The sequence below is a fragment of the Phacochoerus africanus genome, chromosome 16, assembly GCF_016906955.1.
Source record: "Phacochoerus africanus isolate WHEZ1 chromosome 16, ROS_Pafr_v1, whole genome shotgun sequence".
NCBI classification, from domain to species: Eukaryota; Metazoa; Chordata; class Mammalia; order Artiodactyla; family Suidae; genus Phacochoerus; species Phacochoerus africanus.
In genome coordinates, this window is record NC_062559.1 from 3,377,062 (window position 1) to 3,404,791 (window position 27,730).

Sequence of the window (27,730 nt, forward strand, 5' to 3'; positions counted from 1 at the left end):
CATTCTAAATGGAACAGTGTGATCTACTCACCCCAAACTCCTCGTCCATCCCACTCCCTCCCCCTCCCACTTGGCAACCACAAGTCTGTTCTCTATCCATGAGTCTGCTCCTGTTTTGCAGATAGGTTCATCTGTACCCTATTTTAGATTCCACATATTAAGTGACATCATAGGGTATTTTTCTTTCTGACTTACTTCACTTAGTATGAGAGTCTTTAGTTGCATCCATGTTGCTGCAAATGGCATTATGCCATTCTTTTTCATGACCGAGTAGCATTCCATTGTATGTATGTATCACATCTTCCTAATCCATGCATCTGTCTATGGGCATTTAGGTTGCCTCCATATCTTGGCTTAATTATATAACAGACTGCAGAGGCTGCTGGGAAAATAACACGGCACACTCCACCTCTGCTCTCTCACCTTCAGTGGAAATTATTTACTATTCCCCTTCACACAAGGGCACACAGGAGCATTTGCACGTGTGCACGGACATACACACACACACAGAGGAAATCTCGCAAGACACTGTCTGTTGAGTTGGTGCCACTGCCAGTAGAGGCAAGTCACAGAAAGACCCAGGCAGCACCCAGTTGAGGAACCCGCTCCAGCAATGCACTGCCTCTGCTTGCAAACGTCCACAGATTCAACAACTGTGGCTCCTGACTCGGCCGGAGGTTCTAGCACAGCAGATGCACCTGTCAACCCCGCCACGTCTGGAGGTTTGTGGGCATCAACCACGAGATAGAGCAGCACCAAAGCCTCCTCTCTCATTTTCAGGCTTTTCGCTACCATAACACTCAGGAGAAATGCAACCCAGGAGAAGATGGAAAAAGACCACAGACAACTAAAAGCTATTGCTTAATAAAACTCCAGACTCCCCAGACTCCCCTTGCTGAATCACGCATGGAGCGCATCATGGGTTTTTCAAATTACACAGCTCCCTTATTGCAGAAAACCCTAAGAAGGAGGTGGGACCACAATAAATTCTTGAGAATTCCATTCAGGAAATCTGTTTATTATAAACATAATAGGTTTTAGTCGCCTAGAAAAAAGCCAGGACATGTCCTAACCTGCTTCTAGAAACAGGTTTTCCTCATTTACCACTGCGCCAAAATGGCGATACGTGCGCTCTTGATAACACTCTGGACGGCATCTTCGTAACGTTTTCTTAAGTCACTTTGATGGCAGCTGGAGTGAAAATCACAAATGGAACGGGTCCTCACTTCCAACAAGGATGACTTCCTTCGTGTTTGGGGAACATAAAAATGCCTAACGGCCAAGGAGAGAGCATGATCCTGCAATAATCTCTAGGCCCTCATTGCTGATGGGAAGACCCAGCAGCTCAGTCCCCTATCCATCAGCTCGGAGTCTCTGCATGTCCACTGGGTTAACGAGCTTACCCACAAGAATGGAGTGCTAAATTGGAACCGAAGAACAGATCTTTCATGAGATTTTGAGTCTCCCCCCCACCCCTTCACTACATTACAATGACGGCCATTCATAACAGAAGCAATTAAGTGGCTTCTGCTTCATGCCTCACTGTGCCACTCAGCAAGCCCACGCGCCTCAGCTCCTCACTTACATTTCTTCATTTCCCTTATCACTGAGGACACAACTCCCCTGGTTAATTTAAATGACTCGGAGACCCTCCTCCGGCCGGGGGTCTTTAAGCACGACCAGTTAGACGCCACCACCACCACCGCCCAGGAAGCCGCCACAGCCTCCTCCTCAACGCCCTCTATGACACAGGTGCCCAGCGTCTGCTGTGGGACCAACCCCTCACTGTGCCCTGCTTCCCAAACCCTCCTCTGGGCCCTCTGAAACACCTGCCCATTGACCAGAGGTCTCTTCCTGAATGGCTGCCACCACCTCCTGCCTTCACTGATGCCAGGCTTCTGGCGGGTCACGACATGCCCTGCCCCCTCCGTTTAAATTAAAGAATAGTTGATTTAAAATGTTTCTTCAAACTCTGTTGAAAGAGAGAAGGGACCCGATCACATACATGGTTCCCTGTGCTGTACAGCAGGGCAGTTCCAAATCTAACGGTTTGCATCCAGTCAACCCCAAAACTCCCTGTCCATCCCATGCCCTCCCTACTGCCCCCCACGCCCCCCCCAGCAAACCAGGAATCTGCTCTCCAAGTCCGTGATCTGTTTCTGTCCTGAAGATAGATCATCCGAGGAGCATCCTTTAATCTCACCCCAGGCTTCCCAGGAGCCAAAGGGTGAGAGATGCAGGAGAAATGTACGGCGCCCATCGCCAGCGCCCTCCGCCTCTCCAGGCCACATCCCTCCTCCTCCAGCTCATCCAAACTCTTCGAGCGCCTGGACTCCCTCACCTGTCTTCTTCCATAGGGGCAGGTCACAGGTCACAGGCAGGCCCCAGGTCACAAGGCAGGCCCGGGTCATAGGGCAGGGTCACAGGTTATAGCAAACAAGGCATCACTCCCATTACAACTGCTGAAACTGCACCCCAGCCCTGGCTACGAGGCCTCATTAGGACTTTTCTCCTGCCTGTAGACATGCCAAGAAAGCCTCTCTTTGTACCACTCCAGGAAGGCAAGTAAATATCTCAGGCACCCTACAGAAGCTGTGCTCCAAAACATTAATCATGACACTTGGGATCCACAGAGGTGATTCAGGTCGATTAAACTCTTTCTCCCCTCTTGTCAGAGCAACACACACACACACACACACACACACACACAGACCCACACAGATACAACTATCTTAACAATGTTTACTTTCGTTGCAAAAAAGAACTGTTGTTTGGGTTTCCTATATGAAATTTTGTGCTTTTAAACTTTTTTTTTTTTTGCCATTTCTTGGGCTGCTCTCTGCGGCATATGGAGGTTTCCCAGGCTAGGGGTCAAATCAGAGATGTAGCCACCGGCCTACACCAGAGCCACAGCAACGCGGGATCCGAGCCGCGTCTGCAAACCTACACCCACAGCTCACGACAACGCTGGATCCTTAACCCACTGAGCAAGGCCAGGGGATCGAACCCGCAACCTCATGGTTCCTAGTCGGATTCGTTAACCACTGCCCACGACGGGAACTCCTGTGCTTTTAAACTTAGTGTTAAAACCTGAATAGAAAGACACATAAAGGGAACTATATGGCAATCTCTTGGGATAGAACAGGATGGGAGATAGTATGAAGAAAAAGAATGTGCACACAGGTATGACTGGGTCACTGCTGCACAGCAGAAATTGGCACCACACTGTAAACCAATTATACTCTATACCAAAAAATACAAAAAACAAAACAAAAAACCAAAAGTCTGTGCCTGTGCATTTCAAAACCAGTTCTGTACGAAAAACAACACAACAACAGCAGACAAAAACAAAAAGTCCAAGAATCTGTAGCTGTAATTTCAAAAGAAACAAAAAACGCCAACCAGGACCAAACCTCCGGCAAAGAAATTACTTGCTCTCCTCTAAGCAGGTGAGTGGAACCCGCCCCTGCTGGCATCAACTCAGCCTTGAACCCATTTCCCAAGACCTCTGACCTTTGGACCCTTACAAGCCTGGGCGGCCACACACAGCGCTTCACTGGCGGTGTAACAAAGACACACTTCCAAAGTCAAGTGACAACCTTCCATAATCTAATAGAGCGAGAGTCACGGACAGGACAACCAGGCCCCCTTGGGAAAGCGCCCACGAATCGATGTCAGCAATTTTTTATAAATCCTGCTCGGAAGGGAAGGTGGTCTGGATTTAGTCACAGAACCAAGGGGCTTCTGAGAAATGTAGGTAGGGGCCAAGGTACCCTTCCAGGCGGTTCTGGGACAGTTTCCCCACGGAAGGCAAACGGGTCCGCCTGCTGCCAATCGCAGTGGCTACAGAACTGCCAGTGACCATGGCCCTGCCCTACCACGTCTGAGCCGGAGGCAGCCGCAGATGGACACGGGGACCTCCCTGCCACGCTGACCTCAGCCCGACACCTGGAAAGGTGCCACGGTTCATCCAGCAGGAGCCACGGGGATCAGCTGGTTCCCAGAGGCAGGCCAGAGACAGCTCCGCAGACCAGGCAGAAAGAGCTGGTCTAGCAGCCGACGGGTCACCACGGGGCAAAGACTTCATGTTTGCTGGACAGTAGCGAACATCAGAAACACACAACCAGAACGGGTACCAGCTGCCATAGAGGGGATGCGCGCACTCAGAATTATGGGAATTGATTTGCGTACGTCGGTCCATACGTAGAGGCTCAATGCTTTATAGCCAATCCCTTGTGATTATAAAGTCTCAAGCCACTTTAAAAGATTAACTCTCCTAGATAGAGGTGCCTGGGTAACTCCCCCTGACGCTACACTGGAGATTCGGGAATTCAGCTGAGGTTCTCCTTAAACCAAACAGGCAGGATCAGGCCCTATCCATGGTTGGCTATTTTTGAAGCTTTACGTGAACGATCAAGTTCACATTCCCTTAGACGGCAAAATGGCTACATCAACGTACAAGGGCCGGAAAAGGGTGGCCACTTCTCAGATGTGAAAGCAGCTTCAAATTCCTGCAACAAGCAGTTGCAGCATCAAAACCACCTTTTCTCAGGTCTGAGCAGGAAGATTGGGGGAGGGGTGCAACGAGGGGAGGGGGAGGAATCGAAGCCCTTAGGGGCTGGGCACCCCCCCTGTCCACAGACGGGGAAAGCTGCTGGACCCCAGGGACACAAACTCCCAAGGGTCACCAGCATCTAGCACAAACAGAGAGAGCAGGTCTGTGACTTGGTGCAAAGTTTTAAGTGCTGAGAACCCAAGGAAAACACCACTCCCTGCCTCTGCAGGAAGGAAGAACACCCAAGGTTGATCAAGCCCCACCAACGGATTCCAGAGCCTCTGTGCCGTGCAGCACAGGCAGGCCTACTGGGGGTGGTTAAGAGAGACAAAGCCGGACCAAGAGGGTCGGGCTGGGGGAGGGATGACCAGGAGCCTGGGGTTCACAGATGCAAAAGACTCTACACGGGATGGACAGACAACAAGGCCCGCTGTGTGGCACAGGGAAATATATTCCATCTCCTGTAATAAACCATAACGGAAAAGAATATGAAAAAGAATATGTATAACAGAATCCCTCGGCTGTACATCTGACGCTTCAATCAAATAAATGTTTAAAAAAGTGACAATAATGACATGCAGTGTGGATGCAAAGGCCACCCCAGGAGCCACAAACAGCGCAGTTTATGTCCCCAGCAAGCAAGGGACCTTATCGCTGATGGCTCATAGGACAGTCCCTGGAAGACAGAATGAACACAGTAACACTTCCTGGTACACTGTCCTTTTTCCAGCACAAACGTCACCAGGTTCTTTAAGATGGGTCCCGTCGTGGCACAGTGGTTAACGAATCCGACTAGGAACCATGAGGCTGTGGGTTCAATCCCTGGCCTTGCTCAGTGGGTTAAGGATCTGGTGTTGCCGTGAGCTGTGGTGTGGGGACTCAGACTCGGCTTGGATCCCGCGTTGCTGTAGCTGTGCCATAGGCCAGTGACTACAGCTCCGATTGGACCCCTAGCCTGGGAACCTCCATATGCCATGGGAAGTAGCCCTAGAAAAGGCAAAAAAGCCAAAAAAAAAAAAAAAATTGGGTACCAGTGAAGCAAGAGCAACATATCATATTAAACAGCTTCGTGATTTCTCCTTGTATTCTAATTTTATTGCTAAATTGGAGACTCTAGAAATAGTAAAAAGGAAAAAAAAATGAGTCAGTTTTAACTGGGGTTCCTAAGAGAATCGTAGCAACACTGCGCTGCCCTGGATTTATGGAGCATCTTTATTCCACCAAGCTTGAAAATACAATAATAATAATAATAATAATAATAATAATAATAATAAAACAAGAAATTACACGGCTAGAACCTCTGATATTCGAGATCTGGATCCGGGCTCTTCTCCTGTCATGAATTTAATTCACAAAGTAACCCAGCGGCTAAGTGATGACTGCTATTGGTTTCATAATCCCCCTCGGTCACTAATGAACAGGATGGCATCTCCATTTCTCTGACGGAAGAACTGCAGAGGTTCGGGCCACCCTAGGTCACCAGCATGTCACTTTCAGAGGACGGAAGAGAAATGCCCCCAACAGAGGCTAGAATCACACCTGGGGGCTTCTCTAACTCCCTGGAACTTTGGGGGCCGGGTAAGGAGGGGAGGAATGCGTTATCCGAAGGGAGGTCTCTCGAGTCCTTGCAGCAGATCGTGGGCTCATTCAGGGCCACACTGATAGGGAACAGGACTTCCTTACTGACGGTGTCATCGGAAGCTTCTGGAATGGCTCCCGACCCCCCCCTGCCTGGCGTTCACTGTGACCTCCATCCTTTGCCCCGTCTGGGCTCTTCTTCCCCGATGCTCTGATGGGTCAAACGTCTCCCCGTGGAGCTGACTGACCCAAAGTGAGCCCCGCGGTGCAAGGACCCGGGGACAGTCTCCGGCCAACAGCCCACGAGAAACCCAGTGGCCACAAGGGACAGAAGCCCATCCACAACCATGCTGGTGATTGACGGGTGTTATATTTAGATCAAATTTGGACAAGATTTTATCTGGATCAGAACAATGTTCTTTTGGCTTTAAGAACAACCACTCCAATGAACTTTCAACATTACAATGAAATTCTTCACAAATATTCACTGGCTCTTTCAGAAAATAATCTCTAAGGAAGAATATATTTCAGATATAATTTCTTTTTCCTTTTTGTTTTTGTTTTCTTAGGGCTGCACCCGCGGCATATGGAGGTTCCCAGGCTAGGAGTCTAACTGGAGCTATAGCTGCCGGCCTACGTCACAGCCACAGCAACGCGGGATCTGAGCTACATCTGCCACTGACACCACAGCTCCTGGCAATGCCGGATCCTTAACCCACTGAGTGAGGCCAGGGACTGAACCTGCGTCCTCATGGATGCTGCTCAGATTTCTTTCTGCTGAGCCACGACAGGAACTCCTCTTTCTTCTTTGAAAATCATAAAATATATTAGTATCTTTCAAGGAGCTACGATATGACAGTTTAATTTCTTTCCTCTTCCCAAAGAGTTTTGGAATCTTCACTTTTGCCAAATTTACCGCAATATGAAGGCACATGGCTGGCTGCTCTCGTTAGATTATTCTTGTTTTAAGGAAGTTTACCCCATTTGTATAATTTAGTTAAGGTAATTCTCAAATTAAAAGTAAGAAATTACTCTCCCCCCTCCAATGTCTACCCTAGTTAGAACCCTTCAGAAGCTACCCACTGAAAAATGTTATGAAGTTGTTAATAACACAAACAAAATAACAGGAAACCTGGCCCTTCGAGGCAGGAATGGTCTTTTGAGAAGAAATGAGATGGTATAAAGAAACATTTTGTGAACAGTAGCCTGAGACCCCATAAATAAAAGCATGATATTGTTTATCATTTTCCAATTCCAGACCATTGATGGACCTATAGGACCTGGAAATATGCCATGGGTATGGCCCTAAAAGACTAAAAAAAAAAAAAGAGGGTACTATTGAGGCCATTAATAAAACACACAGATAAAATTAGTTAATCTGTGGATGTTCAGAAATGTTAGCTAGGTTACAGATTTAGTAAAATTAGGAGAGTTTAGGAGGAAACAAAGGTATGTTAATTAGCCTGATCTTACATTTCCAGAACAAACATGGAAGGTGGTTACAGTGTTTCACAAATAGGGTCTCTTCCTTTCATGACATAATTTTATCTTTTCGTATATTTGACAACATTTCAAGGACGGAAAGTCCATCAAGTCACTGTGGCTCTTGATCCAGAGCTCAGAAGTTCAGAGAGAAGATAAGGCCACACGCATGTTTGTTCAGCACCAAATACACACGGGTAGTCCTGGGCTGGGGTGGGGGTACACGAGAGATAAAAGACTAGAAGCCTTCTCTTTGAGCAGCTGACCATGTAAAAGTGGGCAAATAAAACCAGTTTTTGTAAAATAACTGGGAAATGGTGCAACATTGCACCTAGTCTGAATAAATGAGAAGAAATATGCAATATCTATTACAGAAATTAAAAGTCTCTCCCTCCGTCTTATATGAATCCAGACTCCTGAATGATCTGTTCTTGTTTACTGATTCTCTCCCCACCCCTCCTGCACGGACAGCCCTCAGACACCCCTTCTTCTCAAGCCCACTGCCCAGGTGGTTGACCACACGCAGGCTTCAGCCAGTGTCGCGGTGGTGCAACGAACTGGACAGGGCCTTACATCCGGCCTGGGGAAGATCCACGGAGCCACTTGGGCTCAAAAGTTCAAAACCCAGAAGTATGGGGGTGTGGACGCTCCTTGGGCCCCGTCACCAACAGAGAGCAGAAGCCGAAGCATCGATGCATCCTCTCTTACTTCCCCAGCAGAGAGCTCTGAGACGCACACCCCTCAACACAAAGTCCCAAAGGTTCTAGGGACAGTGGGTTAGGACAGCAACCAAGCCAATAACACATCCTGTAACAGCATCCACCCTGGAGCTTAGAGGAAAGACCTGGGACAGGAATATAACCAGGAATTCCAAATCCTAGGGATGGGATTTCAAGCTGCAGAAAGAATAAGATCGCCTGGAGAGAGAGTGGGGTTGAGAAGAGGTTCAAGGTCAGGGCCAGGTACCCCAACCCCTAGGGGACTACTTCCTTCTCTTAGGACCACTTTCTCTTCTTTCTATACAGAGTGAGATGCTTCATTGGGTTTTCCCCTTTTCTTACTCCCTAGAAGATTTCTGCTCTATAACCTTCATAATACATTGACTCTCCTCAAGACTCAGTCTTAAGGCTTCTTCACTTTTCGAGTATTTCATATAACTCTCCCTGCAGATGACTTTATCTACCCCAAGGCTTTATTTTCCGCCTTTGAGACGAGGACCCTTAGATTGCTCTCCATCCTAGACATTGTTTACAAGCGTCACACCCAGCTTTCCAGTTAGTCACTTGGAATCTCCTGTTCAATGTCCCAGCGTCGCCGGAAAGTCAATAATCCCCAAACCAAACCCATAAACAACGCAAGACCCCTCTGCCCTCTCCCTTCTCTGGAAGGCTCGACTTCTCCCTACTTCCTCCTCCTCGTGCACGCTGCTGCCCAAGGGCTGTCAGATCCCAGCTGAAGTTCCACGTCACAGAACCTATATCCCCCAATCCACCAACAAGGCCAAATCCTTTTGGTTTAAGCACTTGGCTGTTCTACTCACAGTAGCACCTAGTTGATAATATTGCAAGCTCCACTAGGTAAGATAATAGATCTCTTTGGCACAAATTGCTGCCTCGGTTGGTGCTTTATTTCCACGTTGCTGAGAATTATGGATCTAGGTTCTTCCGTTGAAAAGGGATACTCTAAAAATATCGACATTGTACTTTATCCAATTAGGAAACTTTTCCAAAGAGTAAACTCCGAGTTCTGCTGCAGAATTCCAAGCTCTTTCCTCTTACTTTTTCCTCCAAAAGCACAGACTACTTGCTTGGATAGTCTATATAAAGTAACTTCTCAGTACTTCAAAATTATAAACGGTTAATTCTTTGATTCGAGTTAAAAGTATCCATTGGTACAGATTTTTTTTTTTTACAAAGCACATATTTAAACTTAATATACTTAAACCATTTTTTACAGTTTAAAGTCTAGCCAGATCCACGCCAAGTTTTTACATTTCCTGCAGTGGAGAAAACAAACTGAACACAGGTCTACGCCAGAGGCCAACAGGTGCCACACAGGCAGATACGGTTAGTTCAAGATTCACGTTTACAGCCAATGTTCTATGTGGTGAAGGACTCAGATTTAGCAAAACAGTCTTTACCAAAATGGTTATCAGGTGCAATGGGATTCCAGCCCACTGCTTCAAGAGGAGCTTCGGGAGAGGAGAGAGAGCTTGCTTGGAAGGCTCTAGGAGCAGGAAGCTCGTTCCCAAACAAGGGGACTCATCCCACTGCTGGGATCCTCCCATTATTAAAAGATTCTCTAGAAAGACGACCTGAAATCTGTCTTATGCTTTTCTCACTCAGCTGTTGTGTTTCCTGGAAGAATCCAGAACAAACCCATTACCCTCATCCCTGGGAAAGTCCTTCAAATATCTACTGGCATTTTTCTCTTCCTTAGGTGTGGAGATGACATTTTTTTGGGAGCTTCCCAGGGTGGTGAAAGGAGTTGAAATTGGACATCATGCTTAGAGGCACGTAGGCTGGGTGCAGGATGTGCGGAATTCCAAGGTTGAAACCTGCCATTCCATATGTCAAGTTCACGGACCTCCCTGATCAACTAAATAGAGGCGACCAGTTGTTTTAAAGGATTGGGAGGAAGAAAATGAAAGCTTTTCCATAATGGACATTAAAAAATGAGTAAATGGAAAATCAAAGATAGAGAATTTTAAACGACCCAAGTTTGGAAGAATAAATCTCCAACTGAAAGCTGAATCAAATCGGCTGTCTCCAACAAATAATCCAGTTGTCAGGTAACTTTTAAAAGCTACTCTAAAACTGCTAGAATTGGAGTTGCACCTCCACGCCAACCCCAGCTTCCCTCTTGGGATGTAAAGCCACAAGCCTGCCCGTTTCGGGCCCCAGGAAGTCTCTCAAACTCACCAAAGAGCTACTCAGACCTGAATTATGATGCAGGTCCCATGATCTCTCACAGAAGCTTCACAAAACCCTAATGAGAATGGTCTCAAAAGAACTGGAAAGGCGGTGGAATTCTAGATTTTATTTGCCAGAGAATAAATGATGCACTTTTGCCCAGAGGCACAGTTCTAAGAGGCTCATATCATAAGCTGAACACCTGTTTCACTTATACACAGACATTTCACATTCTTGCTCATATAAAGAACCAAAGGGAATTATAAAATATTAGTATGTTAAAAGAAAAAAAAAAAGACAAGACCCACTTTCCTGCTACCTAAAGCCCAGGGTGAGATTTTATAGACAATTCTGGTGAAATTTGATGGGAAACTCATCTTCGAAGTGCTAAAAACAGGGGTCTACAAAATGAAAGTGAGAGTTCAACTCTTCTCTAGAATATAGTTGATTAACACCTGATTTTAATTTAGGGGGAGCCTGGCAGTCGCTTTTTGTTCCCAGGATAAAATCCATGGCGTGAGTGAGAAAATGGCAAGAAAAATAACTGCACAAAAGGGTGAAGTAAAATCTCTATTAAAAAGACAACTTCTCACCACCTCACTAAGAAAATCCTACTAAACAGGCTCTAAAAAGCAGTGATTTTTTTTCCCCCTGCCAAAAAGATGTTCATACCTTTCCTCTCCCCTAGGTGGCAGTGTGGCACATAAAGAGACCATCCCAGGACCCACCAAGGATTTCTTACAGGAGTCAAAGATGACCAGGAATGAAGATTCAAGGGAAAAATACTTACTTAATGAGGTATCGGAATAAAGAAGCTTTTAAAAATATATATAAATAGAAAAGAGTAGTACTCACTGGTTCCACGTTGTAGGAAAAAAGAGCATATTCTCTATCCGGAGATATTTCATATCTGATGGCTCTTAGCGATTCCTAAAAGAATCAAAAAAAGAAAAAAAAAAGAACAAATTTTAAAGTACTACAGATAACTCAAAATCTTGTAGTTTAATGGTGTCTGCTGGTATCATTTTCTAAACTTGCTAAAAGCCTATTAAAAATGGCTACATCCTTTTTTGTTCACTGGACAATGTTCAGTTAATTAACAGTATTTTACATTTTATTTGTAGGGTTTTTTTTTCAAATGTCAACAAAACATTTTGTATCTACCTGAACACATCAACAGAAATAAATACGAAAACAAATACCCGTCTCCCACGAGACTCCCAACCTCCCTGTATCGTTCTATCTTTTCCTTGGCTCATTCTTATATGCAGAAGCTTGTATTTGATAGATTTGTTCCGAAAAGAGAAGCACATCCCATACGTGGCTCTGCAACTTGCTTTTTCACCATCATGGATGCTGGCCCACAAGTCAGTGTATAGGGGGCTAACATTTTTTTCTTTCAAATTTCTTTCTAGTACGCAGGTAATTTTACTTAGGTGAAAGCATCAAAAATGCTGTGTTTCGCTCCAACTTACTCCTCTTCCCTGATGTACTCACACTGCCGTACAGACCCTCAGACCCACTGGAGAGAGCCCTCTCTTGTCAGCTTGGGGTGTACCACTCAAAGGACCACACAACCACATGCAAACCTACAGATGGACAACCACAGCTAAAAGTGACGTCACCTTACTCAACTCTCACCTTGGTTTTCTCATGCACCAATAACTCACAGTTCGGGTAGCCTGAATTGGTGCTCTTTCAAGCTTATATACAATTGTATGATGTGGATATATCTTCATCTACTCAGTCCTGACTGAAGGGTTGCTGCCTAAGATTCTTGTTGTTCCTGGTCGTTACATTCTAGAAAGTCTCCACCAACACTGCTCCCAGGGGAAATGCAGAATGCCGTTCCTGTGAGTCTCTGGTCACAGTGTTTTTATCAACCAATCAACACAGAACCTCGTCTTAAGTGTGTTTTTGTTTGGAGGCATTTTACTGAATATATATTATGGATTCATTAACACCGACTGCATGGCTGACAGCCCCACAGCCTGGGCCCGAACAAGGCTCACTTAACACACCGTGTTTGCTCCGGGAGGCATCTCACAGCCTTTTTCTGCCCTGGGACACAAGGCAGCACTTCGGCGTGATTCTTTGGGGCCATTTCAAACAGCGTAATTGCCAACAAAGAGCACAGGTGTGTGAAGAATGTGGCACCGCACAGACCACGAGAAGGATGCTTCTTTGCAGGATAAGAGCTGACACCCTTCTGCCACTTTGCACGTGTCCGAGCATGACTGCAAAGTACCTTGAGCGTTCACTTGGGTTCACACATCCATTTTAGCACAAGGCGAATGTGCACACGCGGAGGCTGTGAGTGACACCTGTGATGGGTTTCTAGTCTGCTGTCGTAACGCACAATGCTGTAAGAAGGATCCTCACCCATTTACCTTTACTGGTGTGTCTATGGTTATTTATTTTATAGGGTAAATTTCTATGTAATTCTTTATGTACGTATGTAGTTATTTCCCGTTTCCTTCATCAGCATGTAAGCTCCTTGAAAGGAGTCCTTTAAAAAAAAACCAACCCACTTTAATTTTTCTCAACCATGTTTTGTAGTTTCTAGCATATAAGTCTTGCCCAGATTTTGTTAAATGTATCCCCAAGTATTTAGTTTTATTGATGTTTTGTATATGTGAAACATACATGGGTATCTTCATTTCAGTATCCAGTTGCTTATGGCTAACATATAGAAATGTAATTGATTTTAGTACTTTAAGCCTATGCTCTGTAACCTTGTTAAATTTAATTAATTGTGCTACTGGGAATTTGGGGGGGGCAGATAAATTTCCTTAGAATTTTCTACATAATCTACCCCCCCAACCCCGTGGATAAAGACGGTTTTTTCCTTCCTTTCCTAACTGGATGCTTTTCACTTCTTTTTATATTTGTTAATTATGCTCTAGAGAACTGTCAGTATGAAGCCACAGAGAAGGCATGAAAGTGGACGCCTCGCCTTTTCCTGATCTTTCGGACAAGCATTCACTCTTCACTATTTAATGCCATATTCATGGTCTTTTAATCTTTTTTTTTTTTTTTAGGGCTACATTCCTGGCATAAGGAATGTAGGAGTCCCAGGCTAGGGGTCGAATCGGAGCTACAGCTGCCGGCCTACACCACAGCCACAGCAACACCAGATCCGAGCCACATCTTCGACCGACACCACAGCTCACGGCCACACCGGATCCTTAACCCACTGAGCAAGGCTGGGGATCAAACCTGCATCCTCATGGATACTAGTCAGATTCATTTCCGATGAGCCACAGGGGGAACTCCCATTTTTTCTTTTGATAGATGCCTTTAATCAGGCTGAGGATGTTGTTACCTATTTCCAGTTTGCTCAGAGTTTTTACGATAAATGTCAAATGTTATAAGGACTGTTGACCCTTCTCAACTGCTTTTTTCTGTGTCGATTGAGAGATGATTAGGTTGTAAAGTCTGCCAATGTGGTAAAATACATGGTTTGATTTTTCAGTGTTAAACCAAACTTGCATTCCTGGGATACATTCTATTTGGATAAATTCTATTCTAAATTCTATCACCCATTTTTATATATTGCTAGATGGGATTTGCTATGAATTCGTTAAGGACTTCTGAACGTGTGTTCCTTAGGGAAATTGTGGTTTTCTTTCTGGCAATATCTTTGTTTTCTTATTTCAGAGTAGTGCTGGTTTAATACATGATTTGGGAATTTATTCCTCCTCCTCTTCTATTTGTTCTATGAGTTTGGGCAGAATCGGTATTGTGCTTTCCTTGAATGTTTGGTAGAATTCAGCAGAGAAAATATTTGGGCTTTGAATTTTCTATATATGGAGTTTTTAAACCATGGATTAGATTTTTTTATGTCAACATATGACTATTCAGCTTCCTAGCTGCATTTTCAGTGAACTGTGATAATTGGTCTTTCAAAGATTTATATGCCTCATTTGTGTTGTCAAATTTATTGACCTAAGGCTGCTCAAAATATTTTCAACTATCGTTTTAACGTCTGTAGGCCTCTCTTCTGTTCCTGATATTGGTTGTTCCATCCTTTACCTTTGTTCCTGGTTGATTTTATTAATCTCCTCCAAAAACTAGCTTTGGATAGTCTTTATTTTTTTCTCATTTTCTGGGCTGATTTCTTCCATTATCTCTCTTTTGCGTACTTAGGTTTACTTTTTCCTTTTTTTCTAGTGAAAGCTTAGATATACTATGAATATTTAGAGCTGTAAATACTGCCTAGCTGTGTACCATAAATTTCGATATCAAATATTTTTATTTTCATTCATTTCAAACTAGTGTCTTATTTCCACTTGATTTCTCCTTTGGCCAATTTTTTATTTAGAAGTATGCTGTTTAATTTACAATCAGCAGGGTATTTTCTAGATATATTTCTGCTTCTGAATTCTAGTTTAATTTTGTATTTGTTAGAGAAGATACTTTGTATAAGTTCCAACCTTTGAAATATATTGAGACTATTTTAAAGGCCCAGACTACCATCTACCTTGATAAACATTCCACGTGCACTCAGAAAGCATGTGTGTTGTGCCCTTGCGTCGTCGCGTGATCTACAAATGTCAATTAGGCCAATTGGTTAATAGTCTTCTCTTTTCCTTCTTTTTTTTTTTTGTCTTTTTTTAAGGGCTGCACTCGCGGCATATGGAGGTTCCCAGGCGAGGGGTCCGATCAGAGCTGTAGCCACTGGCCTACGCCACAGCCACACCAGATCCAAGCTGCATCTGTGACCTACACCACAGCTCACGGCAACACTGGATCCTTAACCCACTGAGCAAGGACAGGGATCGAACCCGCATCCTCATGGATCCTAGTCGGATTCCTTTTCCCTGAGCCAGGACGGGAACTCACAACAGTGTTTTCAGGACTCCGGTCTCCTTACCAAGCTTTTCTCCTACATGTTCTATCCATTACTCAGAGAGGACCACTGAAATTGCCAGCTATAATTGTGGATTGGTCCATTTCTGCTTTCTGCTCAACCAATTGTTGCTTCAAAGACGGTGGCCCTATTGCTAGTTGAATACCCTTTGGGATTCTCATGTCTTCTTAACAAACTAACTCCTCTATCACTACGAAATATTTCTTTTTGTTTCTGGTAGTATTCCTTGTTCTTTGTCTGATTATTAAAACAGCCATTCAAGCTTCATATTGGTTACTGTTTGCATGACATATTTTTCCACTTTAACTTAATCTTTTTTTTTATCTTTTGTCTTCTCTAGGGCCGCGCCCGTGGCATATGGAGGTTCGCAGGCTAGGGTTCGAATTGGAGCTGTTGCTGCCGGCCTATGCCACAGCCACAGCCACTCATGATCTGAGCCGAGTCTGTGACCTACACCACAGATCATGGCAACGCTGGATCCTTAACCCACCAACGCCAGGGATTGAACCAGCAACCTCACAGTTCCTAGTTGGATTCGTTTCTGCTGTGGCAGGACGGGAAGTCCACTTTTACTTAATTTTAAGCATTGTCTTTCTATTTATGTATTTATTTATTTATTTATTGTCTTTTTAGGGCTGCGCCCACAGCATATGGAGGTTCCCAGGCTAGGGGTTGATTCGGAGCTATAACTGCCAGCTTACACCACAGCCACAGCAACGTGGGATCCAAGCAGCATTTGTAACCTGCACCACACCTCATGGCAATGGGGGATCCTTAACCCATTGAGCGAGGCCAGGGATTGAACTCATGGTTCCTAGCCAGATTCATTTCCGCTGCACCACGATGGGAATGCTTATCTTTATATTTAAAATATATGTCATAGTTTATGATTACTTTTTAAAACTAATCCTGAAATCTTCTGGGACTAATAAAGAGAATTTGTGGACATAATGAACGTGGGGACATAAGAAATTGGTCTTTATACTGCCGTCACATTGTATCAGTTTTCTGCCCCAGGTGTCATACTCGAGAAGGTTATAACACGTCCGAAGATATTCTGTATACATGATGGTATTTTTAATGTCAATTTTTAGAGTAGGAGAAAAGGTTCCGAAATTTTACATAAGGTTAAAAGGAGGTGGACATTGTTCACATTTGGAGAACCCTTTTATAAAAAGATGGATGCATTTTTTCAGTACTAGTTAATTCATTCTACCTGTTTCCATCCAAAGCCCAGCCATGCACTGACCATATTTATCCTTCCTAGCTCTTGTCACCCTATTATGTAGATCCACCTTTTCATCTGCTATGAGCTTTTTTATTCTAAAGAATGTCCTTTACATTTCTCAACGTGCAGGTACACTGCCAATGAATTCAATTAGAGTTTAATCTCCAAATTCTTTATTTTATCTTTATTTCTGAAAGATACTTGGACTGCATATAGATTTCTACATTGACAGTTTCTTTTTCTCCCAGCACCTTAAAGGTGTCACTCCACTTTCTTCTGGCTTGCATAGTGTCTGGTGAAGACTCTGTTGTCACACTAATGTTTATTCTTCTATACAAAGGTCTTTTTGCTTTGACTGCCATTAAGGTGTTCTATTTTTCTTTTTCTGTCTTTTTAGAGCCACACATGCAGCATACAGAGGTTCCCAGGCTAGGGGTTGAACTGGAGCTGTAGCCACTAGCCTACACCACAGCTCACAGCAATATAGTATCTAAGCCCATCTGCAACTGACACCACAGCTCACAGCAGTGCTGGATGCTTAACCCAGCATTCAAGGCCAGGGATCGAATCTGTGTCTTCACGAATACTAGGCAGATTCGATTCTGCTGAGCCATGATGGGAACTCCTAGGTGTTCTATTTTCAATGGTTTCCAACACTTGATAGTTACAGTGTAATTTGCATTGGTGTGGTTTTATTTATCTTTATTATGGTCAGGGTTTATGGAACATTTGTACCAAATGTGGTAAAAAATCAGTCACTGTATCTTCAAAAGTGTGTTTTGTCTTTTCTTTCTTCTCTCCACACCACCCAGTGGCTCTGAAAATTATAGGCTGTCTACCTTATCACCAGGTGCAAAAAATGGATGCAAAAACTACAGGGCACATTTCCTAAACATTTGCACCAAGACTATGAACCCAAGATCGATTTCCCAAGCAAAGTAGGCTTTGGTTTCAGAAGGATGTTCCTGCAGTACTCTGTCCATTCTCTATGAGATTACTTGCCTTTTCCTGATCAATTTGGGAGCGCTCCTTGTAGATTGTAGATATCAGCCTTTTATTTGTTACATGGATTGCAAATATTGTCCATTATTTGTTTATCGATTTTGCCTTTCTTAATATTAAAACTTAAAACTCTTCTATAGCAAGTTAAATATGGCTATCTTTTGAAATAGCTTCTAGATTTCTTATTGTTTTAAAAAAATTCTCTTTTGTACTAAACCAAATGATAGAGGCTTTTCGACATTTAAACCTTTAACACAACTAGAATTTAACTCCGTATATTTGTGGAGTTAAAGAGTTAGTAATGCTGGTATTGTTTTCTAAGTATGTCATCATTCCTCCCAGTGTTTTTACTCATCGAGTCCTCTTTATCGTGAATCCCACTTCTGAATTCTTTAGTCTTTCACTGCTATGTTATTCCCATGTAAAATCTGATGGTTTTAAACTTGTCCTTTGGATTCAGAGAGACTGTGACGTATACTCTGCTTAAAGCATTTTCTATGCGGAAGTTAGAGACTTTCTTAATTTCTCTGTGCCTCTGCAAAATGGAGATAACGTCGTGGTTGATGTGAAAATTCAATGAAGTAATTACAACACCTTGGGCTATTAGCTATTATCAGTTATTAGTGTTAGTTATTACTATTAATGAGTTAGTACAATGTCTTTATTAGGAATTTTACTATCAGGTAAAGGAGTACGTGTTACTGTGTATTTTTAAACTTTCTGTGGTTACATTCAAGTGTTTGTTCTCATTAAGATATTTTATCAAATGTTCAACATTTTTTTTTTCCATGTCCTAATTAGGATTATGCTAAAGTTTGGTACCAGTTTTAAGAGAGGGAACATTTTAAATATTGTATGGTCACCCAAGATTACACTATAGCTAATTTTTTTTTTTTCAAATCTTCAACAAGATTTTATAGTTTGCTTTATTCTATTTGCAATTCTTTGATTTATTCTAGGTCTTTTTATGGTTTTTGTTCTTGTGAATGGAATATTTTCTCCATTTACACTTTTAGGTACTTATGTTAATGAAGAGAGAGCTACTGATTTATTTCCGTATTTTTGTGTTCAGCCACAAGAATACATTTTCTTATTAATTACAGTAATTTTTTTTTTAACTATTGTCTTTTAGGTTTTCCAAGAGAATTATGTTATCAGAACAACAGATACAACTTTTTTCCTCGTTCCGATTCCAATCATGTGGTTTGCTTTTTACACCATATTTCCCAAGATCTACAAGAACACATTAAATATTAATGGTGCTGCTGGGTACCCCTTCCTCACTATAATGAAAACGGTTTTACTGTTTGCCATTTAGAATGGTTTTCACTGCTAGCTGATTCATTGTAAACACTCTTTGTCATATTTAAACAGTTTTTATCCTTATCGTACCTGGGATTTTTATTAGCAGTGGTTGATAAACTTTATCAGATGCCCTTTCAGCACCCTGTGATAGAATCCTAAGTATTTTTCTGTTATTTTGCAGCTGGAATGGATTTTGTTGGTGGATTTCTTTCTTTTTTTTTTTTTTTTTGTTGTTGTTGTTGTTGCTCTTTTTTCTTCCCTTCTTCTCTTGTTCTCTCATCTTGTGGTTTGATGACTATCTTTAGTGTTGTATTTGAGTTGATTTTTCTTTGTTTGTGTATCAATTTTAGATTTTTGGTTTGCAGTTTTTCTGAAGTTTTGTTATGAGTCCTATATGTGTGAGATTGCTCTAAGTAGTTGGTCTCTCTCTTTTTTTTTTTTTTGTCTTTTTGCTATTTCTAGGGCCACTCCCGTGTGGCATCTGGAGGTTCCCAGGCTAGGGGTCCAATCGGAGCTGTAGCCACCGGCCTACGCCAGAGCCACAGCAACGCGGGATCCGAGCTGCGTCTGCAACCTACACCACAGCTCATGGCAACGCCGGATCGTTAACCCACTGAGCAAGGGCAGGGACCGAACCCGCAACCACATGATTCCTAGTCGGATTCGTTAACCACTGCGCCACGACGGGAACTCCCGGATTTCTTGATATTTGAAAACTGTTGTCACCTTCCTTGTTCAGAGCACGTCATGCTTTTGATACATGACTGAACTCTACTTGCCAATATGTTATGTGTGATTTTTGCATTTATACCCACTAGTGATATTGGTGTATAGTTTACATGTGGCATTATTGGGGGCTCTTTAGTTATCTATAACACAATTTTTTTCATAACATTATTCTGACTTTAAAAAATACTGGTCCACATATATGACGATCCCACATATATAGCTCTCTAGGCATGTTTCTGGTGAGATGCATATCTAAAGGGTTGTGTCTTATTTTCTTGTACTAGATAAATATGGACATGATGATGAATGTAGAGAAGGAAAGGTGGCCATCGGTGGGAGAGAGAGATATAAAATGATAGCGGGCCCCAAATGACCCAGTAATAGAAGGAAATGAAGAGTTGAAAATACCAATACATCCAGAGGCTGTTTTGTGAGAACAATCTCACAAAGGAAAAAATAAAGAACTACATACACAAGATTAGTAACGAAAAAACAAAAGCCAAACACTGGCAAGCGTGAATGAATCATGAGAGGTACCCTGTGCAACTCTGCAAACAAAATAAATGGGGATTGTGATCTCACCCTCCCTAGTCCGTGAGGAAGAAGGGACCCCATGGACTAGGTGGTACAACCTGCACCTGGCCCCCCAATTCCCCTAAAAAGCATCTCATTCGGAATCAGACAGACTGAGGTGCCTCTCTTAGCACTGCTTGCAAGAGTCAGAGAAGACTTGAAAATGCAGCCACTACAGAACACGGTGAAGGACCTTCATGAAGGGTCTACCACTGAGAAAATTCCCCAAGTGGCTTCACAAACCGAGTTCTGTCTAACCATGAAAACAGATCATTCCATGCACTGAGGGGCATGAGTGTTTGTGTTTGTGTGTGTGTGTGTGTGTGTGTGTGTGTGTGTGTGTGTGTGTGTTAGGCTAACCTGACTCTCTGATCTTTGCTTTAGGCAATATGCAGTGACCTCCAGGTGTGAACACCCTTTGAAGCTGGGCACCCTTCAATGCTGGACTTGATCCCCTCTGGACAACTGTAGGCACAGAGGCTGAGCTGGGCCCTTTATGCCATTTAAAAAGAATTTCGTTTGGAACCAGACAAAGATGAGTGCAGTCCTCAGGGCTCTTAGCTGCCAGCTATGTTATTCAGAAAAAGTTATTTTTAATCTCCGTAAACTTCAGCTTTCTCTTCCATCAAACGAGTAGTCACAGGATGGCTAGGGATTTCAATTAAAAGAGGATAACATGCACAGAGCTCAGGATAATTCTGGTCCCACTGTAAGCATGCAAATGTCAATTATGAATTGCTTCATTCTGTGTAAACGCTGCAGCATCCTCTTCCTCAAAGTACCCCTGGCTGTCTACTCAACAACGCCTTGCTTCGCCTGGCTTCCGGTCTCCAAGTTAGTCACTCTTCTCACCCACAAGGCTCAAAAAAGCCCCTAGACAGCCAGACCACTGTTTCAGTCCCACCTGTTCTCCATCTGCCTCCCCCACGTGCCCAAAGCCCATTCCCCTTCCCATCTTCCTGCCTTCATTTAGAACCGCATTCCTCTTCAGCCCCTGGACCTGAGGCAGCTCCTTGCCCATAATTTTTCTCTTCTCCAAATCCACTTTCATACTGGCCTAGAGTTATTTTCCTAAATCACCCACTCATCCTCAAGAATTGTATTCATTTCAATTTCCTACGGAGTAAAGACGAGACCGCTACATAGACCACGAAGTTCTTGGTGACCTGCTCTTTTTCCTGGGTCTTGAAGCTGCAGCCTTCCGAGCCCCTCTCACCCAGACAAGCTACCCCAGTAAGAGAACCTGCCCACGGTCCGTCCACGAACCTCCATTACTCCACCTGTTCACGCTGCCAGAGATGCCATTTCCCCTTGTTTGGAGACGGCAGTCTTCCTCCAGCTCGTCAATCTGTTATCAACTTGCAACGCCAAGACCCTTCTCTCTTTCCTCACCTTGTTCTCATCCCATATGGTACCGCAATTCAGAATACATTTCCTTCAAATGGCTCCTTCTTTTAGCTCTGGGCTGAAAGCTTCCCAGGAGTAAACACCGTGTCATTCTAATCCTGTACGCACCCACCCACCGCGTGCAGCCCAGGGTTCTGTTCAGAGGAGCTTCTTTCTGAATGTCAGACAGTGGGGTGCAGGTGTGAGGGCAGAATGCCATCAGCCCACCCCCAACCTACAGAGAATTGCAGGTTTGGGGCCAGAAAGACGCAGCTGCTACTTTATTCCTTTTTAGGTCTTTTCAAGACACAAGTGTAAACTATTCTATTCATCCAATTAAAAAGTAAAAAAAAAAAATATAGACTGGCCTATGGGCTGAACATTAGAATTAAAATAAATAAAAGCTACTTCTGTTTTTTTGTTCTATCCTGTCATACGAGAAGCAGACAAAGAAGAGAGAGGTGGCAGGGGAGTAAAAGAAAGAAAATCAGGAATAAAATGAACGATATCATCCGAGACCCAAGGGGAAAAGGAAAAAAAACACAGAGGGACGGATAACAGACAGAAACACATACAGGATACAGAGACTTCACAGCTTTCTGCAATATTCTTGCAAAAGACACTGACTTTTCAAGCCATCCTTCTGGTTCTGGACCAAGGAGGTTTGAAACCCTGAGGCCAGCCTGGGTAGAGGCCAGCGCCTGTGGTCCCCGAGGGGATGGCTGGCTGCTGCCTGCTCCACCAGCCGGACCTGCTCTCTGGGAGGAAATGAGGTCTTGCTGCCACCAGGTCTTCCTATTTTGCAAGAAAAGCCAGCAATCTGGACTTTGAGTTGGTAAAAAACTACTCTGTGGGCCAAACAGCTCAATGGGCACTGTGGGTGCCAGTGTTTACCGTCTCCACTAGACAAAGCCAAGGTTACGGCTCCTTCACGGCTCTGACTTGGACGCCAAGTGCCGTCGCCTTGGGTGGAAACGCCCACTGGGCACGCCTGCCTCATCACAGACGCTGGTCTAGCCGTGAGTCTGGTGGCATCGGTGTTCAGTGCAGGGAAGGATGGTGGCGGGAATGGGAGAGGAGGCAGAGGCTAGGAGGCCGGGGGCATCTGTGGGAGCCCTGGGTCCCCAGTCATCACGCACTGGGCTCTGGGGAGAAGAGATGGGAAGTGCCCCACCCCAGATGGGAGAAGATGCGTGTGAAGCATGGATGGACATTAAATGCAATAGGACAAAGTGAAAATTTACCAGGTCAAAGTCAAATCTACTGGATGGAGTGAAAAAAATAAGCGGTTTCCCATTCTATTGTGTATCTTCCTTCTCGACCCTGTTCTGGAGGTGCTCTGTCACTTCCTGGATTCTGGCACAGCTCTAATCATACTTGTAATTATGTCCCTCTCTGTGAGGAGTCAGAATTCATTAATTTTTAGAGAGTGAGATAAAATCTCAAATCCCACAGTCTAATGATTATATAACATCAAAGACAGAAATAAATGCAGCAGGAGTTCCCGTCGTGGCGCAGTGGTTCACGAATCCGACTAGGAACCATGAGGTTGCGGGTTCCATCCCTGGCCTCGCTCAGTGGGTTAAGGATCCGGCCTTGCCGTGAGCTGTGGTGTAGGTTGCAGACGCGGCTCGGATCCCCCGTTGCTATGGCTCTGGTGTAGGCCAGTGGCTACAGCTCCGATTCGACCCCTAGCCTGTGAACCTCCATATGCCACGGGAGCGGCCTAAGAAATGGCAAAAAGACAAAAAATAAAAAATAAATGCAGCAAAAAGCCTTTTATATAAATGTTAATTTAGTGATCTAAATAAGTAATTAAAACAAGCATATTAGTCATTAAACACGTAAAGACATAAAAAGTGAGAAAACCTGATATAAGCATAACAACAGGAAGCTTTTTTAAAAATTTACTTGTTTTCCCTTCCAAGTATTACCAGGAGCCGTCTATGTTCTTACATCAATGGATGAAGTCTAATGTCTCTGATTTTTTTTTTCTTTTGTCTTTTTAGGGCCACACCCATAGTATATGGAGGTTCCCAGGCTAGGGGTCGAATCGGAGCTACAGCTCCTGGCCTACACCACAGCCACAGCAACACCAGATCCGAGCCGCGTCTACAACCCACACCACAGCTCAGGCAACACCGGATCCTTAACCCATTGAGTTAAGCCAGGGATGGAACCCTCGTCCTTATGGATACTCCTCAGGTTAGTTTCCAATGCATCACAACAGGAACTCCCTCTTTGATTGTTTGTTTGTTTGTTTGCTTTTGGCTTTGCTCGAAACATGGAAATTCCCTGGGCCAGGGATTGAACCCAGGCTGCAGCAGTGACAATGCCAGATCCTTAACCCACTGTGCCAAAAGTGAACTCCAAGAAGTCTAGTGTCTTTGAAATGTGAGGCTAAATTTTTTCAAAACTGGATTAAAATTGCTGAGAAAAATGGCATTGAAACAGCAATTATAGAAATTGCAGAGTTTCTCTCATGGCTCAGCAGAAGCAAATCTGACTAGTACCCTTGAGGATGCAGGTTCGATCCCTGGCCTCGCTCAGTGGGTTAAGGATCCGGCATTGCTGTGAGCTGTGGCGTAGGCTGGCGGCTGTAGCTGATTCGACCCCTAGTCTGGGAATATCCATATGCTGTGGGTGTGGTGATAAAAAAAATGGAAATCGTCACACTGGAAAATAAAATAACGCAATTTCACCACCCAATGAGAGGAGCTACTGTCAGAGTTCAAAGTTCATTTCTGGGCCTTTTTTTTTTTTTTTTAGCTTTTTGCCTTTTTCTAGGGCCGCTTCCCACGACATATGGAGGTTCCCAGGCTAGGGGTCAAATCAGAGCTACAGCCGCCGGCCTACACCACAGCCACAATAAAGCGGGATCCAAGCTGCATCTGCAACCTACACCACAGCTCATGGCAACACCAGATCCTTAACCCACTGAGCAAGGCCAGGGATCGAACCCGCAACCTCATGGTTCCTAGACGGATTCGTTAACCACTGCGCCATGACGGGAACTCCTCACTTCTGGGCCTTTTCAATGCACATAGATGATGTTGATAGTTGTCAACTGGAATGTATACTATTGTTATCTTCTATGTTTACTGAGTATAATATCATAAATGTTTTTCACATAAGCAATCATATTATTTTAATGTTATTTTAAATACATCATATATATATTTTTAATTTTATGGCCGCACCTGTGGCATATGTTAAGTTCCTGGGCCGGGGATTGAATCTGAGCCACAGCTGTGACCTTGCGGCAATGCCGGATCCTTTAACCCCATGGGCCAGGCTGGGGATTGAACCCATGTCTCTGCAGCAACCTGAGCCACTGCACCATGGTGGGGAGTCCAGCTACATCATACTTTATTTATTTTTATTTACTTATCTCACTTCTTTAGTTTCAGGTATTTTCACTATTTAAAAACACTTTTTAGGTTACTTACATATGAAAAATTCCTTGGAATGAGTCAAAATGCCAAGGTGCTTTTCCACGTGCCTAGAACAATTTGTTTATTTACTTTTATGGCCACGCCCTTGGCATGCGAAAGTTTCTGGGCCAGGGATCAAACCGGCACCACAGCGGCGACCCAAGCTGCTGCAGGGACACCCCCAGACCCTGAACCCGCTGTTCCACAGGACAATTCCCCATGGAACAGTTTAAAAATACGGTGAAGGTCTGGATGAGGGTCACCCAGGAACGCAGTGGGTTGTCAGGCTGAAGGGGCTGCTGGATCAGTGGCCTGGCAGGTGGAGGTCAAGGCCCAGGTGTTTATGGACCGTCTTGGTTTCCTCTTGTAAGACAAGAAGGGTTTGGATGACATAATCTGCAAAGATGCTTCCAGATTTAAAGGCCTAAATCACAAGCAAAAGCTAACACGGCATCCTTCAGAGCATTTGTAGTCTATTATGTTGTAGAAGAATCGGGAAGATGGTGCTCAGTTTCCATTAGAATTACAGAATTACCATGAAATCCAGGCCATTAAGCTCAGTAAACTGTATTAAGTCCATTTAAAATGCACTTCAACCGAAGAGAGAGGCAGAGAGACAGAGAGAGAGACAGAGACAGAGACAGAGAGAAGGAAGAAATCAGTGTTCTACTTGGTGGAGAAGATTCATGAGATTCTTCAGGAACCAGGCAGCCATGTCCAAATATCTAAAAACGCATCACTGGGTAAATGAAAAAAAAAAAAAATACAGACCCAGTTTGGGCCATGACATATATTTAGAGTGTTTCATTTTGATACATAATATAACAACGGTCTTTTGATAATGTGTTGATTTGTTGACCAAAAAAAGTCTTAGAGGAGCATACAGAGTACATTAAACTTACTATTTAAACTATTTTTAAGGTATTCTGAAATTCCTGGGAGAGCAAATACAGGCAGACCTTGAAGATGTGGGTTTGGTTCCAGACCTACCACCATAAGGCAAATTTTGCAATAAAGTGAGTCACACCAATATTTTGGTTTCCTGGCTCATCTTAAAGTTATATTTAAGTTATATGCAATAGACTACACCCTCCTGTAGTCTATTAATTGTGCAACAGCACTATATCTAAAAAACAATGTATGTACCTTAACTAAACAATACTTTGTCGTTAAAAAAAAAAAAATGCTAAGCATCCTCTGAGCCTTCAGTGAGTCAGCATCTTTTTTCTGTTGGAAGGTCCTGCCTCCATGCTGATGGCTGTTGACTCATCCGGGTAGTGGTTGCTGAAGGCAGGGTGGCTGTGGCAATTTCTTAAAATAAGACAACAATGAAAGTTGCCCTTTGGATTGACTCGTAGCATACAGGGCTGCTGGATAGCATTTGATCCACGACAGAACTTTGTTCAAAATTTCAGTCTTCTCCAACCCTCCCACTGCTTTTTCAGGAAGTTGATGTGATATTCTAAATCCTCTGTTGTCATTTCAACAATCGCCAGAGCATCCTCCCCAGGAGTGGATTCCGTCTCCAGAAACCACTGCCTTGGCTCGTCCCTAAGAAGCAACTCCTCATGGGTTAAGATTTATCCATAGGTGGCAGCACTGAGCCCCCGTTCGGGCTCCACTTCTAATTCTAGTTCTCTCGCTGTTTCCACCACACTGGCAGGGACAGGCCTCCATTCAGAGTCATCCACAAGGGTTGGAATCGACGTCTTCCAAACTCCCGTCCTCGTCGACATTTTGACCTCTTCCCACGAGTCACAAATATTCTTAGTGGCATCTAGAATGGCGAATCTTTTCCAAAGGGTTTCCAATGAACTTTGCCCAGATCCGTCAAAGGAATCTGTTTATGGCAGCTAGAGCCTGATGAAATGTATTTCCTCGATAATACAACTTGAAAGTCAAAATTATCCCTTAATCCATGGGCTGCAGAAGGGATGTGTTCTCCAGACATAAAAACAACATACCGCTCATCGTCCACCTCTTGGGTGACCAGGTGCTGCTGGATCAATGGCCTGGCAGGTGGAGGTCAATGAGCAGTAATATTTTGAAAGAATTTTTTTTTCTTTCTCAGCAGTAGGTCTCCACAGTGGGCTTAAAATACTCCATAAACAATGCTGTAAACAGGTGTGCTGTCATCTAGGCTTTGTTGCTCCATTTATAGAGTGTGGGTGGCATGGATTCAGCATAATTCTTAAGGGCCCCAAGATTTTCAGGAAAGTTAATAAGCACTGGCTTCAACTGAACATCACTGGCTGCATTAGCCCAGTAACAAGGGTCAGCCTGAACTTGGAAGCTTTGAAGACAGGCAGGGACTTTTCCTCTCCAGCTATGAAAGTCCTAGATGGCATCTTCTTGCAATAGAAGGCTGTTTGTTTTTTCTTTGTTTGTCTTTTGGCCGCATGCATGGCACATGGAAGCTCCCAGACCAGGGACTGAATCTGAGCCACAGATGGGACCTATGCTGGGCCAGGAATCCAACCTGAGCCTCAGCAGCAACCCAAGCTGCTGCAGTCAGATTCTTAACCCACGGCACCACAGCAGGAACTCCGAGAAGGCTGTTTTGTCTACACTGAAAATACGTTGTTTGGGTAGCCACTTTCATTAATGATCTGAGCTGGAGCTTCTGGATGACTTGTTGCAGCTTCCATGTCAGCACCTGCTGCTGCTTTTGCA

The 27,730-nt window shown here is 44.0% G+C and overlaps 1 protein-coding gene across 1 annotated transcript in view; it reads right to left on the reverse strand.

The window, feature by feature from the left end:
• LOC125117757 (dipeptidyl aminopeptidase-like protein 6) overlaps nucleotides 1-27,730 on the reverse strand; it is a 555,755-nt gene that overhangs the window by 50,711 nt on the left and 477,314 nt on the right. The window contains exon 5 of the mRNA XM_047763847.1: nucleotides 11,383-11,457. Within this exon, the coding sequence (XP_047619803.1) occupies nucleotides 11,383-11,457 (75 nt within the window). The remainder of the gene's footprint in view (nucleotides 1-11,382; nucleotides 11,458-27,730) is intronic.